Raw genomic sequence first — 16788 nt, forward strand, 5'->3', positions numbered from 1 at the left:
AAAATGGACTCGATGAAATTCAATTCAAATTTATTTCAATGCAAATCCAATATTTTGTTGATAGTACGTTTTGTAAGTTGGCGAGTATTTACACGATTGCAAGACACAGACACAGACATTTGATGATTAACTGAATAATAAGTTACTGGTAACGTGGCTATAGCAGTTGACATGTCCTTTAAGCGTTTCCATCTCAGTGATCTAAAATACACATTTCATCAGTTAAAATGTTTATCGAGAAACCTCAACAATCATCATTATTCATCATACCAGTTAGAATTAGCTCGATTACACAGTCATAGGAGATGTTTACACACGAGTAGTTTTAGGACTTTAGCTGTTGATTTTGATGTGAATGAAACGCAACCCGCTGCAGCTGCAGGGCCACCGCCGCCGGTCAGCTGCAGCGCACCAGCAGCGGCACAATCCGATCACCTTCACGTTCCGGTTATGGCTGAACAAAGTATTAAACTTCTCGATCCGTCAGATAACAAGGTGTGTTAAAATTTCATAATGTTAAGTCCGACATGTTTCCTTGAGACCTTTAGGCCCTAAGTGGTCAATTCATCATTTCAACTAGGCCTATAGGCCTATCCTAAATATTCATCTTCAGGAATGATGAATAAACTACTTAAGATGACTATTAGAATATAATCAAAACGTCGAATAAAACAGCTAAGGGAAACCTTTTCGGCCTTACTATTATTTTTTTGGTTATTATGTGGGATTCTAAAATCGAGTTTTATCAGTGGTTGAAAATTCACGCTTCTTCAAATAATCATTCGTCAATATTTATTGATCCTCTGTGTTTGGGACTGATGATTCTATTAATTGTATTTCAGTGTTTTATCGATATGACATTCGGTGCTGGTGGACACACGAAGAGAATACTCGCCCACGCCCCGAAAGCTAAGATATTCGCGTTAGATCGAGATCCGACAGCTGACGGTTTAGCGAAAAAATTACAACAACAATACAGGTAGGTAGAGTTCGCAAAGCGAGACCCTCTGCGGTCAGTTGCTCAAAAGTTGGTTAACAATAACCATCCGATAAATACTGGGGTATCATAGCAACTTGTAATAGTCACTGTCGACTATCAACTGGTTAACTCTAACCGAATTTAAGCAACTGACTCAGCTGAGGATTCTAGACTCATTTTCTCCTGGAGGGAAAATCTGGAAATTCTGACTCCTTTCTTGATGTTTATGGAAAAATCTGGAAATTCAAAAAAATTTGAAGTTTTGGTATCTTGCTGTTCTTGCTGGTGATGAGTGTCACAAGGAACTTCTTTCGAAACAGCCCCCACTGAAGATATCTTATAATCTAATCAGGGATTATATTGTCAAGGATCAGGAAAATATCAGAAAAATTTCAGGGAATTAAGAAAATTCCGTATAAAATATCGTAGGCCCTAAACTCTTTATATTTGTTAAATATGTCATTTACTCAATTCAAAACTTTAATAGAAACCAAACTGTTCCATACTCATTTCAACCTTTTTCCCGACGAGCCGTATTTGAACTGTTTTACATGGAAAACTGCGCTGCTAAACAAATGGCTATATTCATTATTAACATTATTATAATTATTTTTATTATTATTATTAATACCATTATTATTATATTTGTAGTAATGTTACACCGGTGCACGGTAAATTCACCGATCTGAAAACGCTTCTCGACGCGTACGACGTTCGACGCGAATCCGTCGACGGGATTTTATTCGACATCGGCGCCAGTTCGATGCAGTTCGATTCGACCGCGCGAGGATTCGCGATCTCGAGGGACGCGCCTCTTGATATGAGGATGGACGGCGTCGCGTCGCCGGAACAGCCGAGCGCCGGCGACGTCGTTAACTACGCCGGCGAGAACGATCTGTTTCAGATTTTGAAGATGTACGGAGAGGAGAAACACGCTCGAGATATCGCTAGGGCTATCGTCGAATCGAGACAAGCCTTCGGTAAAATAGCGTCGACTAAACAGTTAGCGAGTATCGTTGAATTGGTCTATCAAGGGTCAGTTTCATTTTTTCTATTTTTTTCTAAACGTAAATAAACAAAGGGGCTCGTATTAGAGTTATAGGTGCTTTAAAAATGATAATCTGTTTATCCTGTGTCTATGATATTTATGTATATTATAGACACTGGATTAACTGATGATTGTTTTTACAGCACTATCTCTGATACGAGCCCCTGTGCTGGTAAAGGCTGGTTTTCGCGAACGGTTTCCTACTACTTTTTTCCTGTAGCAGATTCCAGCCAGCAATTGCCTGCTGAGAAATTTGCAATTGGTTTTTTCTGCAGCCATAATTTCTTGCTCGGGGCCAGTTCGTTTGCAGTTTCTCGTAGAGGCAGAAAAAGCTAGATGGAAACTGCTCATTAAAAGTAGCCTTAACAATTTAATAAGGGGGCTGGTCATAAGGTACGTGTAGTAGGCAAAACTATCGAGGAAAGTTTAATTTTCGATGAATTTCTTTTTGCAGAAACCACAAATTGGATTCACTCGGTCGACACGCTCACGTCGCGACTAAAACGTTCCAAGCGTTGCGGATATTCGTCAATAACGAACTGAACGAGTTGAACAACGGTTTGATTTTAGCGCACGACTACCTGCGCCCGGGCGGCGTGTGCGTAGTCATCTCGTTTCACTCGCTGGAAGATCGAATCGTCAAGCGACACTTTCACGGAATCGACATGGACAAACGATTCAACGCGGGAATCGGTGATCACTTACAGAACTCGGCGTTCACGTTCAGTAACGAGACGATGTCCGGATTGATGAAGCGTAAACGATGGTCTCCGATATCGCGTAAAGTGACGAGCGCCACCGACGACGAAATCGTAGCGAATCCGCGATCGAGGTCGGCGAAACTACGAGCAGCGGTGAAACTAACGACGATTAATGAATGAATATCAATTAGGAAATTAATAAATTACGCAATAAATTAATATCAATCTTCGGTTTTATTCTGCTCTAGTCATCTGTGGTGAAAACTGAATAATAGACTATACATTAAAAACGGTAATAATTCTGAAGAATTTTTGGTGCAAATAAATGTGTGACATCATCATAAATTTGTACATGATCTTTATAAAAGACCTGCCTTATTGAAGATTAGTTAAACTGACATTTCGAGTAGAATGGTTCTATCCATATTCAGAGATCTGTTTGAAAATCATTTCAAATATATCTGATAATCATTGCGGGTGTTTTATATGCACTACATAGTCTGCAACTGTGCGACCGCTTTGGATCACGCTATATCGCAGAATACAGCATCCAGTTCCACAGTTCTGAGTTGAGAGTTAACTCTGAGTTAAAATTGGTTCATTTTCAATGAGTTAACTCTGAGTCAAATGTTGACACAACTGTGGAACTGGATCCAGGATTTGTTGCCTCAGTTGAAGCATCTGCTGCTTTGGACAATGCCGCAATTATTCCCTATTTTCTAGATATAGCTAGATTCGCCTCTGATTGTAGGTTTTTTGCAGCACAATAATTTAAAAAATCTGTAACCATTTCACAGGACGAGTTGTCAGTATTAGTCAGAGTCAGTTTGAGTTCTCTATCATATAGTCTGTGATAGTATCGAAGCGGATGAAGCAATATTTGAACGGAATCGTAACGGAATATCACGTTCGTACAGTAACTGTATCTCAGTCTCTCCCAGACTCAACGTTCCGCATCCAAAATTCAAAAGACACTGAAAGGACGAAACGGACTAAATGATAACACAGTAGAACCTATCATTGAGAGTAACCTACAATATCAATTTAATCAAAACTGTTATTGTTTTTTCTGACGTTTCGGGTGGAACCCGTTTTCAGAGTTTTTCAAATAAATTCTGAAAGCGGGTGGAAGGATTACTCGCGAAACTTAAGAAAAAAACAAAAAGTAACAGTTGTTTAAATTGATATTGTGGGTTTGTCTCAATGATATTCACCAAGACTGGAAATAGTCGTCAACTATTTACGACAGTGGAACCTTCTTACGACGAACTTCAGGGGACTTGAACAATATGTTTGTTATCACCAGTATGAAGTTATTGAAATTTTTGGTTTGTAAATGATAAATCGCTATATTCAAGGTTAACAAGGTTAACTTTATGTTACAAGGTTCCACTGTAATATTAGGGGATATAGCTAATTTCGAGACTAGGAATGACCAGTTTTCCATGATGGGCGGCACTTATAAGTTAAATGAATTTATGAAGTCTTGAAGAGGATACCGTAGATTGATTTGTACCTTGTATTTTTGAAGAAAGTCCAAGCCGATAGTTATATCTGGGCCATCGCCTGTAGCGGGAAGACAATAGCACTATACTCCCGAGTTTTATACGATCAGAAATCGTTAAAAATCTAAATAATTACCGATGACTTTCAGATCAATCTTGTAATCTTTATTAGCCAAAGTTAATTCTACATTTCGTGTGAGGTTTCCTTTACTTGACATGAGCCTAAAAATAGAGGAATTTCATGTGTATTTAGAAAAAAATTTCTAGATAATTATCGCCACATACATACCCAACTTGCTGAGAGAATTGACTGTTAACAGTTGATATAGGAGATGTTGAATCTAAAAGCGCTTTCCCAATTTCTTTTTGGCACTGAAATCCACAGAGTAAATAAATGAAACTTTCGTTGCAGGTTTTGCAATCGAAAACTCTTGAGACCACTTAACAAGGTTTATACTGAATTTATGAAATATCTGATTAATTCTTTATTGAATATCTTCAAGAGCTCAGAAACAAGCCCTTCAGTCGCCACAAACCCGGTTTCTTATACTCATGCGTTATTTACTTTGAATCTGATAAATGGAGGCATTGATGATTGTGAATCCGATCGAGTAGTTATCAACGGTTGTTCTGTTTGTAATCGTCGTCTTCTGCCAGTCGTTGATGTCGTATCATGTTCAATATCCTCTGATTTACTCTATAAAACAGAAAATTCTCTGCACACTATCTCTCTGCACAGATATCCAAAATATCGTAAAACAAGAAGGTATTTACTTCATACTAACTGATTCAATAAGACTTCATGTAGTGAAGTTTGTAGCTCTTGTCAAATTATTTCTTAAAAACTTTTCAACAGATATTTTCTAAATCCCGTAAGATAAAATGTATCCCTAGTTATACTGAACAAAACATTTCAAACCTGATCATCTTTTTTCGCATGCGAATTCAGGTCCAAACTGTCGGTACTCGTTTTAGCCCCTGGGTGGCGTCGGTGTTGTCGCCGGGCCGCCTGCTCCAAAATATCTTCACTCATTTCCGATTATTTATACAGCGAATTCTTAACTAAATGAATACGAATAGCGGTAATCCTTCCGGTCAAATCCTCCAGAAATTAAATGATGTTCAGAGCTAATTTCAGGAGTCACCTCCGATAAGTCAAGAACTAATGAAAAGTTCAAAGATTACGCAACAGTAATCAAGCAATAATTATGAGTTATAGTTTAAATTGAATGCGTCATAAACATCAGTATCAGTATGAGGAATTACTTCCGTCTGCTAGCGTCATGTAGCTATAGCAACAATGCAGCCTGTATAATGAGCGTTATTGATCGATCGAGATCCCATTGAAAGCTTACACCGCGCGGCGAAACATCAATTATACACGACATCGATGTATAATTATCCCTCTGAATAAACTGGTTCTTCTGGAATATCCTCAAACAACCCGACAAAGATACAACGATCGTGATTTCTAAAAATATGCAATTTCATTCTTCATCATCATAGAAAGCGTACAAGAATATAAGTACTATATCACATCATCATTTGGTTAATAATACATCACAATCAAACATTTGGCACATCCTACCACTAATCATGATTTATCTTCCTTTTTTATCAAAATACTAACAATATTAAAATCTTTCATACAAATAGACCCTGCTTCAATCCGGATCAGTTGATCTAAATTTTGATCCAATTCAGATATCATTTAAGGCAGGGCCGTAATTAGCGAAGGGGGGCAGTTGCCTTCCAGAAATTTTGGAAAAGTGCCTAACATAGTTTTTGTAAGGGCATATACGAAGAATCTTTATATCGGTTTTTCAAGTTTCTCTCGCCCCCAAAATTTAAATACTAGCTACCGCTCTGTGAGGTCCACCTTTAATTTGATTCTCTCAACAAAGACAAGGATTAATTTCATTAGATCTGGATTAAGCATGCAAAACTGGGACCAGTTGAACAGTCAAAACTTGAAACCCAATGTCACATTCTAAGACTACTATTATCCGATAGCTGCCCGGCAATCTAACGAATAGAATCCAGGACCCAGTTGCACAGTCATGACTTAAGTCCAAAAGTGGTCTCAAATCTGAAGACTTGTCTTAAGTTGTTAGATGGGATATAGAACTAAGTTGGTCTTAGACTGGTCTTATTAAGTCAAAGCCGCGACTATGCAATTGGCCCCAAAGCCTTAAGATTTAAGATTATATTTTTGACTTCAGTCATGATCATGCAACCAGACCCAGTAGTTACTTTAGTTCGCAGACAATCAACACGCATCGTATAAAATCAGATGACTATAAAATTTCATTGCTATCTACAAATACTGTACTATTTACAAATTAGAAAACAGCCCTTACTTATTCAAATAAGGAATCATCAAGAAATTATGATCAGACGGACAAAAACTGATCTCATGTTTTTATTTTGTGGAGAAAATTCCAACACAAATACGACAGGATCAGCTAGGATCTACCCGGTTCCACAGTCCGCAGTTCAGGACTCAAAGAGTTAGAATTACAGTAGTTTATTTCCGATGTTTTTATCATTCTGAGAACTGCGGAACCAGCTCTCCCTCAGTAGCGCGAGACACGAAGTTCTGCCTGATAGACTGATTGCACAGGTACTTGCACACTTTTAGCCATGATGTCATTATTAGCCAATCAGAAATCAAGTACTATTTCAGCCCGAGTTATTCTATCTATAGCTTGCCGTAAAGTATACAATAAGCAACCTGATTGGCACCGCACATTTTCATGCGACAGAGCAGTGCAAGTGCCCGCACTTTCAGTCTAATCCAGGCAGGGTTTCGTGTCATGACCGAGTCTAAAGACACCATCATGTTCGAGAACCCCTGTCGAGAGAGAGCGCGTTGAACCAGATGCTGATCTCTGATACTAATCTATACATATACCGGTAAACGTATATCTAGAATGTAACCGGTAGACTGATATTATCAATCTCAGTATTTCACAGACTTAATGAACAAAACCAACTGTTGATTTTATAATGATTTATTCTGAAAGTTTTGACTAATCAGTTTGTTTCTCTGATGATGAAGTTTAGTCTAAACTTCGTCAGTTTGTTTCTCTGATGATGAAGTTTAGTCTAAACTTCATCAGTTTGTTTCTCTGATGATGAAGTTTAGACTAAACTTCATCAGTTTGTTTCTCTGATGATGAAGTTTAGTCTAAACTTCGTCAGTTTGTTTCTCTGATGATGAAGTTTAGTCAAAACTTCGTCAGTTTGTCTCTCTGATGATGAATTTAAGTCTAAACTTCGTCAGTTTGTTTCTCTGATGATGAAGTTTAATCTAAACTTCATCAGTTGTTTCTCTGATTATGAAGTTTAATCTAAACTTCATCAGTTTGTTTCTCTGATGATGAAGTTTAGCAGTTTGCTTCTCTGATGATGAAGTTTAGTCAAAACTTCGAAACCGTCAGAATAAATTGATAAATCGTAAACTGTGAGTTTTGCTCATATACAGTGTTTTGAATGTATTTGTGTTGATTGGCACCGGAGCAAGGAGGGTATTTGAGTACTAAACCGGTGGTTGAGTTGTTGAACGCCCGGCTTCATAATCGGGATTATACGGCGGAGGAGGCGAACTGCTACGAGGTGGCGCCACTTCCGTCGGTTGCGACGTATAAGCCGGTGGCGCTATACCACTTTCTCGGCGCGCGCACTGTGTACCGTATCCCGGTAAAGCGTGAAGTATACCTTCGTCGACTTCTTGTTGATAGTCGATCAGTAGCGGGCGACGTTCGGCTTCGTCGAATTGCGCGCGTTGCTCGATTCGGCGTTTTCGACGCGCCCGCGGACACTCGGGGAAGTCGGCCTGGTTTCGGGCGCGGATGAATTGAAACGTAGCGCCGAGTACCGTCAATCCTAACCAGACACCGCTGAGTATCATATCTGTAATGATCGCGTGAGCAAAATGTAAATACTCGAAGTTCATGAAATACGGGAATATTCTATGAGTGAATGTGTCTAATCCCTCTCTAGTCGGTAAATATTTTGCCACAGTGAGGGAGCATTTGTTAAGTACATACTGGCCTGCATCTATGGGGAGGGATCGGTAGAATTAGCTACGTAATGCTTTAAGGCCAACAGGTCCCTTTATGTCATTCAAAGTTTCAAATTTTAAGAAAATACCGAATAAATTGCTTAATTACTGAAAGAGGAGGGTGTATAACATGCAATTTCGACAGCAGAAATGAACATACAATACATTAGTATGTAAATCGGTTTACTGACGGAGAAAATAGGGAAATTCCACCATTGGAGCCCTTCACTGCTCCATGGGTTCAAAGATACTGTCGTGTCTGACATTGATTGGGCTTTCATAATGCCAGTGGGACTTTAAAATAGCATAGGCCTACACGATGGAGCGGGTTGAAAATCAGCTCAATAATGCATGCGTTCTTTATATGAACAACTAAGTGACGACGGATATAAATAGCTAGAAAAATAAGGAGTACACAGCCAGGGTTCAGTTTCATTATCGAGACTCATTGAGTGTTGCTGACTTCATTGGAGGTTAGAATTTATAAATATCATATCTCATTGCGGTTCAAATCTAAATGTAGTTCATATCTCAGAACAATTTTCATCAATTGTTCTTATGTAGGAATCAATCTGTTGCCTGTACTTCGAAGCCCCCACGCAGACAATCACCATTTAATGGGTGAATTTTCAGATAGGAGACCTGTCAAAGTCTTGATGATCAGTTATAAGGCAGATGAGTGTCTGAGGGAGAGAGTACTGCAGACAGCAGATTGACTGCTGCGACGTCGTTCTACGCTTACCGTTTCTTTGAAATGGCGGGAAAATCTTGACTTTCATGTAATCGGAAATCGTCGCCTTGAATATAGCATGTAGGACTATATGATGCATGATCGAATTCAGCGCTATACTAGCCGTTATAATCATCAGGTACGACCCGACTATCGAACATGATATAATACTCATCTGAAAAAAAATACCGGTATAAAACGTAAATCTAAATAATAAAGACATTAATTGAATCGGGTTGCCACTTTTATTTGATTTGCTTTGTCCTTGACTATTCCCTGACATATGCCTTGTTTTCTCTGACTCGATCTGCTAAGAATCCAATCAATTAATGCAGTCAGGAACATAAGACATAGACGGAAACTGTTTGATTTTTACACATGATCTAGCAATCTTAACAAATTTTTCCTTGACTTTTCCCTGACACATAGCTTCTTTTTTTTTTACAAAATTCCCTGACTATTTCCTGACTTTTTCATAGAAAATAAAATTCCTCGACTTTTCCCCGATTTCCAGGCAAGTGGCCACCCAGATCGATGACCTGAATCCATTATAAGATAAAAATATACCGGGAACCCCGATATCTGGAACAAAGGAATTCTATCATGTGGGTTTTTGTGATAATTTTTCGTTTGACCCAGAATTTTATCATCAGTATGTAAACAAATAACAGACAGGTCATTTAGAACTGTCGCATGAGTGAAAATTGAATTACTTGTTGATAAAAAGAAATGACTAACCGTTTTAGTGAAGTAAAGTAATACGACAGGAACCATTAAAACACCACAAGCAAATGTCATTCCGTAGTTAAAATTCATCTCCCAAACTGATATATTACCTATAGATGAAGAAAATACTAAATACAATTTCCATCTTTGAAGTAAACAGTAGAACTTGTGACCAAACATTTCAGGGGGAACAGTTGCACTGCGGTGACTCAAATCATGTGGTCTTAAATCATAAGACCAGTCTTCACTCGTTACATTGGCTATAGAAGCAGGATATGGTGAAGAAAAACTTTATCATCAATTGAATTAGGCAGTCACTTGTCAATGGACACCAAGCAGGAATGGATGGTCTTTGACTAATCTTTAAATCTAACAGGGTCCCTCCAGATCAGTCAATTCTGGCAATAAGGAGTTTTAAAGGAGAAAATTTTGCATTTCGAGGAAGCATCTGCATCACTTACATCCCAATTACAGTAGACTCCTAAATCGGTACTGTTTATCTCGTTAATTGGTGGTATAGTAAACACAAATCTTTATCCTTAACGCTACTAATCTAAACTCCGTTTCTAATTGGGCAACCATCTAAATGGGTTAAAAATTGAATTCTGATCCCAACTGTACCGATTACTGTATGCTGTAGATTACAGTACAACAATCAAAACAATTTTCAATTTCCTATTTCTCAAATTGATGGAGTTTTAAAGGAGTTTCAGGGATTTTGCTCGAAACAAAGAAGTTTCAAACACGTTCAAGAGCATTTTCTGTTTAGAATGAGTTTTTAAAGGAATCAAGGAGCTGCTAGGGATCCCGTGTAAGCCTTGCTTGTGCAACTGAGCCGAGAACATTTTTCAAATCGATCTTCGAAAAGTTATAATATACCAACCGAATGGGGTGTAGAATATGATGCACGAAACCAGATATCCGAGAATTAGACCGGTTAACAGAACCGACATAACGGGTACGCCGCAGTTCCACCAGAATAACAGCCATAGTATACCACCAATTATACCACACCCCACCGCTAATCCAAGGCTTGCTATAAAATACATAAACACTATACAGTTATCCTTTCCTAACATTACGCACTATAAACATTTAAAAGTATGAAAGTGTGCAATTCTCTTTAAATTTACCGGGAGTCGCCAAATCTGTTAACATCGCCAATAATATATAGGCGAGTAGCGTAAATGATATCAGTCCCATCATCACTTGTTCTGAAAATAACGAATTTGTCTTTTTGTTAAGCGTGTACAGGATATTTGTCTTCGCCAAACGTCTGGTGACAAAATGCGGATTCGAAAAAAACTCACGGAATTTGAAGTATTTATGACCGCAGAAACACAAGACTAATCCCAGGATACCGGCTATACTTGTTACGATCATTGTTGGAATGAAATCTGGAAATATAATAAGAAGACGATAAGGACGATTAATTTCAGTTTCATCATCTTGTCTCTGCATGGAGACTCCACCAAGGTATGAATACCTGCCTGACGAGCCCAAGTGTGCAGCTACTAAGCATTTAGCCGTGTTTCATTTCAGCCTGGTTTATTACATTTATCGCGTATTACGTATCTGCAAATTTGTTATGGTGGTTAAAAGCTGGCCAACTGATTGTTCCTGCACGTTTTTGAGCAGATCAGCCGTGCCAGTACCTGTGCACTTGAGCTTATTAGGCAGAGTTTTGTTCCATGGCAGAATCTTGCAATATCAGTAGGTTCAAATGCAGAGGCGGATCCAGGGGGACTTTGAGACTTGTACAAGTGCATCAAATTTTTTGAGAGCCTTTTTCATTTTGTCAAAAAAAGATAATTGGTCCATTTCAGTGGCGTGGTAGTGCCCCTATCATTGCTTTTTGCACATCAAAATGCCCTTAATTCGGAATGTGACAAGTTATTCAAACTTGTCTCCAGGATCCGACCCTGGGGCCAGTTGCATAGTCATGGCTTAGACTTAAGACCAGTCTGAGTCCAACTTAGTTCTATAGCTAATCTAACAACATAAGACCAGTCTTAAGATTTAAGACCACTTTTGGACTTAAGTCATGACTGTGCAACTGGCCCCTGAAATCTGTATGATGCAGTTTCAATCGCTGGCGACTTATTGCTATCACTATCTGAGTTTAAGACACTTACATTTAGTAGGACAGGAGCCGTCATCCTGTAAATCACAGTTATATACAGCTACCGGTACATACGCCGTACTCTCGGTAAAACCATTATCATCGGTGACGATCACGTTATAGATCGCCGCGATTCCGTCGAACGAAGCCATCGGTAACATCGGTCGTCCGGTCTTACCGCGATAATGCTCGATCATCTGTGACATAAATCAAAACATATTTTCAGTAATCCAACGACGATGCCTATATTCAGTGAAAGGGTTCGGAAACGCAATAAAGATTAACCCTTAATTATTGTGGTTATCTACAATACCCCGCAGTGCGATATTTATCGAAAGATGGCAGCGAATCTCGGGAAGTGACAATACGCCACACATTATACCAAGCATACATAATACATCGCACTGTGTTGCAGTTTTCAGGTATATTTTACTATACTCCCAGGGACTAGCAACTCAAAAGAGTAAAACTCAATGGTAAGAATCTAGTTTCAATTGTCACTATGGCACTTACGTTATCCAAATAATACAGTAAAGTTTAAGAAACTTTTCTGCGCCCCATGGATCAAAGGGTTGGAAAGATTGCGCGGTAAAAAGGATTAAATGTATTTAAGATGGAATGAACTGATAAAATTGATATAAACTTTTCCTTGAAACTGTGCTCGTGTTCATATTTCAGGCAATTTCAAAATCAATTTTCGAATTTTCGTTACGTCACAACGATCCCTCAATCATCTAAACATCGAATCGTTCGTACCTTCGTGCCGTACTTGATGATATTCGGCGCCGCCATCATTCGTCGCATCGCATCGAACAATCCTTTCTCCGAGTAGTCCATCTCGTCGAGGTAATAAACGTAAAAATCGTAACGCAATCTCGTCCATCGTTCCTGCGATTCGCACGACGGTTCGCTCGTACCTCGTCTCGAGCCCTCGTTGCCGTATTGATATTTCAGTATCGTTTCTACGTAGCCGCGTTCGATTCGTAAATTCGGGTCGAGTTCAAGGTTGAACTCTTCATTGCAGCCGCCCGGTACTGGTTCTGTAAAATACGATACGTATCGCATTAAAATATAGGCCTTGTAAAAGTCCACCTCAGTGTTCTCCGCAACAGGTTTTAGAAGGGCGACCACCCCTTTCATTTTTACATTCACCCTCTGAAAATCAGTCACCCCTGATAAAATATCTACTGCCCCTTCCAGAGTGGATGTCAATATTCTATCAATGCCGATAATTGCTATGAAATATATTGAGCTAATATGAAAATTAGAAGATTACACCAAAATTAAGCTTAAATTTTCTGTAATTTTGGCCGGGGTTGCAGGTCTAGCTACTTCAGCAACCAAGATGTCCTAGACTGAACAATGAATACATCCCCTTTAAAATTCAAGCATATGGAAACACTGCATTGTGCTATTTGAATCAGTTTGTTACAGACAGGATTCTCACAGATCAGAGAATGCAAAATTCGGCGAAATTTTCCCAACCCTCGACCAAAAATTCACTGATATAGTTATAGGATATCCTCGGTTGGGCGATAGGAAAAACGGAAATACAGGAATCCTTGATCTGTAAGAACCCTATCACATGCTATGGGGTAAAGGTAGGCTCATTTTTACTGTTTTTGACTCCGGGATACCCGTTGAACCAAAAAATCTTAACCGAAACTTTTCTTAAATTTTTTTCATAGATTTTTCACATTTTTTCTCTCACTTTTCCAAATGGACATTTTTCACATTGATCTATAAGAGTAGGCCCATTCTTACCCGTTTCACGGTGCCACTTGGCAAAAACTATTACGCTGACGTCGCGCTTCGATTTCGTACTGATGTACCACGTCACTGATGTTTGTCCTTTCGTTAAAGCAGTAACGTATCCGGCATCAGTACCGGTGACGCTGTCAGACGGTTTAACACGAGTGCTGGAAGATACTGTCAGCTGTCTACAAACAAATGAGGCAAATGAAGAACGATCGAACAACAATTTCTCAAAGTATGACCTATAATATAAGTCCATTAATACCCAGGAATACTCGAGTAGTATTTCAAGTATATTTCATCTACCACATGCTGTGTCATTAGTTACTAATATTTCAACATGTTTGAGGGGAGCTACCATATAGAGAACTGGGAGCGGTTGCTCAAAAGTTAGTGCAAGATAACTGATAGATAAATACCACAGTAACAATGAGCTTTTACCTGTCACTTTATATCAACAATCCAAGCTGGTTAACTCTAACCATTTTTGACCAACCGTTGAGTACTAATTACACCAATGCACCGCGATGCCGTGTATAGGTACATTTTTTATCAGTTAATTCTATTTCAGATAAGGTCTACTATACATGATATTTTATGCCTCACAAATCGCAAATGCAGTATTTGTGAGGAAGCCTAACTAACTAAGTTCATCAACGATTTATACACCGCACTGCAGTGTAGATGCACGGATTAAATGTATACCTAAGTATAGTCAACATTCTTGACATTTCATACCATCTTTTTCATAAAGAAATCACTTGATTGCATGAATGCTCTTCGTAGACATTTTCAATGTTGAGTTCGAATTGCAAAAAATCAGTGTCAAGAGTTTATTTTGAAAAGCTCAGTCCTATTGTTGTTAAACATAAAGCTAGACATAGGCTACTTACTTGCCCTGACTGTGACCCTGGAAGACAACAAAGGAGGCGATGTCTGGAATGCTATTGAGCGTAACGGTCAAATACGCCGAACCACCGGGTACAGTAAATACTGTCGGCACATCAGCAGTTATCGATACAGCTGCAAACAATTAAACGACAATTTCTCTTTACGTCTTGGAAAAGTGTAATTTTTTCAAATGAAAATTTATGAAATACCGAAGATTTTCTATATAAGAAGACTCATTTAGGCCTACCAAAAGGCAGGTGATATTTTGCCAATTGACGCCACACATGCGCACTGAGGTGCATGACTTAGAAGATTCAAGGAAAGTGTGGAGAACAGAGTTAGAGAAAATAGCAGCATGGAACAGGATTCGAACCCGGGCCAGTAAATTACTAATGTCTATTTATTAATTGATGAGACCTGTTTTTCTTGGATATTTTGCTTACTTTTTGGGGTACATACCTCATTTATGTCTTAACAGAATGCCAAAAATCGCGGACAACAACTGAATATCCGATATATTTCCAGTTCTGTACCAATTAGATGGATTGGCAAAAAGACTCCTTAAGTCCAGTTGAATGAGAGAGAAAATCCTCCATTTTGTGAAATTTCTTGAATTTTTACATTGTTACCATGCCTACGCCACCCTGATTTAGTTGTTGAGACCCCACAAGAAAAATAACTTCATTTCGTAGGCATGGTGACAATGTAAAAATTCAAGAAATTTGACAAAATGGAGGATTTTCTCTCTCATTCAACTGGACTTAAGGAGTCTTTTTGCCAATCCATCTAATTGGTACAGAACTGGAAATATATCGGATATTCAGTTGTTGTCCGCGATTTTTGGCATTCTGTTAAGACATAAATGAGGTATGTACCCCAAAAAGTAAGCAAAATATCCAAGAAAAACAGGTCTCATCAATTAATAAATAGACATTAGCGCAGCGTCATACCACTAGACGACCGAGCTTGCTGAAAACCACCCAAACCACCCTCAACTATCTATAGTACCTCACCTTACCCTAATCCTATCCCTAGGGGTAAAACAGAACCCTCTGGACCCTCTTCTCACCCTCTTGACACTAACCCTATCGAAAATAACCCTAAACCCAATATAATGAGTTTATTGTTTAGTTAATACTATATATAACATTATAGTAAATAATGTACTGTAAAACTGCGCAAGTAAATACTTTGCTTAACACGGTTAAATTATTTAACCAATTCGTTTTTTTGCACTGTACGTGTACAGTACTGCACTGGTGTCACTGACACTGACAGTTTGATTTGAGTTTTGACAGTGAAAAAAAGGAAAGACTGGAGGAATCCACTAAATATAAAAAAAGTTAGCCGACAAATACTTACACCTCGATGGCCCAAACAACAAGCAATCAGACGTATGGACACAAATTAAGGACAAAAACAACGTTACAAATGTCACAAACGTAGCCATTCCTAAACTTGTCAACTTGTGACATTTGTCAAAATTACTTCCTGGTTGAGAAATGGGTAGCTCCGAGAATATCCACATCAGGGGAACCAATCCAATTCAATTCGATCTATATCGCGGCGGGCGCGATATCGGCGAAACCGCCGGCGCATATATAATGTAGTTTGTGGTCGTCATGCAAAAAATTCCGACACGATGCGATAATTGTACCGGGAATTGTCATTCTAGATTAACCCAGAGCTTCATTTCTACCAAAGTAGAACACTACCTTTAAAAGGCAGTATTTTCGCAATCCAAACAGAAATTCGCATATTAAGGCAATTTTTTGGTTGAAAGAGCCACAGCTATACTATACACTTCAACATAAAAGCATTAATCTGAGAGATAAAACTACAAATTCACTCTAAAAAGCTTAAGATTAACAGATCCATCTTTAATTTCATTTTAATTGACATTATTTTTATTAGAAAAATATAATTTAGCAAAATTTGCCTCGTCTTAACTTAAAGATTTTGAAACACTATATTCGCTTGAAATACGTATTCTTACGTTTTTTCTGCCAGCTCTGAAAAACATCAAAATAATTATACTATCAATAAAAAGTCAACAATGATATCGATAATTTTAAGTTTAACATTCGTGTAAATTGTATCACCCAGATTTTATTCTCCGGATTACCCCTAAAACAATTAATACGAAATGCCTGGTTAGTATTCTAACACGCGACGAATGCCGATGAATACTCATTCGCCATCTATCAGACTTTCTCATCACCACAACCTCAACTATCTAAAAGTAAAATCCTATAGTACTTCGGC

At 38.5% G+C, this 16788-nt stretch overlaps 3 protein-coding genes across 4 annotated transcripts; 1 reads left to right on the top strand and 2 right to left on the bottom strand.

Annotated features, from left to right (window-relative positions):
* Positions 1-55: 55 nt before the first annotated feature.
* On the top strand, positions 56-2989 carry LOC141913276 (putative methyltransferase-like protein 15 homolog). Its single transcript, XM_074804756.1, has 4 exons — positions 56-495; positions 843-979; positions 1631-2014; positions 2482-2989. Exons 1-4 carry the CDS (start codon positions 172-174, stop codon positions 2906-2908), a joined length of 1272 nt encoding a protein of 423 aa, XP_074660857.1. The 5' UTR covers positions 56-171; the 3' UTR covers positions 2909-2989.
* Positions 2990-3567: 578 nt separating this feature from the next.
* Positions 3568-5266, bottom strand: LOC141913031 (uncharacterized). Its single transcript, XM_074804469.1, has 6 exons — positions 5153-5266; positions 4799-4930; positions 4523-4605; positions 4370-4455; positions 4245-4294; positions 3568-3702 (listed from the first exon to the last, which is right to left on the bottom strand). The coding sequence occupies exons 1-6, from the start codon at positions 5264-5266 to the stop codon at positions 3568-3570; spliced, it is 600 nt and encodes a 199-aa protein (XP_074660570.1).
* A 435-nt stretch (positions 5267-5701) lies between these two features.
* LOC141913274 (transmembrane 7 superfamily member 3-like) lies at positions 5702-16005 on the bottom strand. 2 transcript variants are annotated; one of them, XM_074804755.1, is made up of 11 exons: positions 15886-16005; positions 14526-14655; positions 13642-13817; positions 12634-12917; positions 11891-12074; positions 11066-11152; positions 10889-10969; positions 10639-10791; positions 9768-9853; positions 9042-9204; positions 5702-8148 (listed from the first exon to the last, which is right to left on the bottom strand). In XM_074804755.1, exons 1-11 carry the CDS (start codon positions 15971-15973, stop codon positions 7775-7777), a joined length of 1806 nt encoding a protein of 601 aa, XP_074660856.1. In that variant the 5' UTR covers positions 15974-16005; the 3' UTR covers positions 5702-7774. The 2 variants fall into 2 exon arrangements, with proteins under 2 accessions (XP_074660856.1, XP_074660855.1); XM_074804754.1 differs by having other exon boundaries at positions 9768-9865.
* Between the last annotated feature and the right edge of the window lie 783 nt (positions 16006-16788).

The sequence above is a fragment of the Tubulanus polymorphus genome, chromosome 11, assembly GCF_964204645.1.
Source record: "Tubulanus polymorphus chromosome 11, tnTubPoly1.2, whole genome shotgun sequence".
Lineage (NCBI taxonomy): Eukaryota > Metazoa > Nemertea > Palaeonemertea > Tubulaniformes > Tubulanidae > Tubulanus > Tubulanus polymorphus.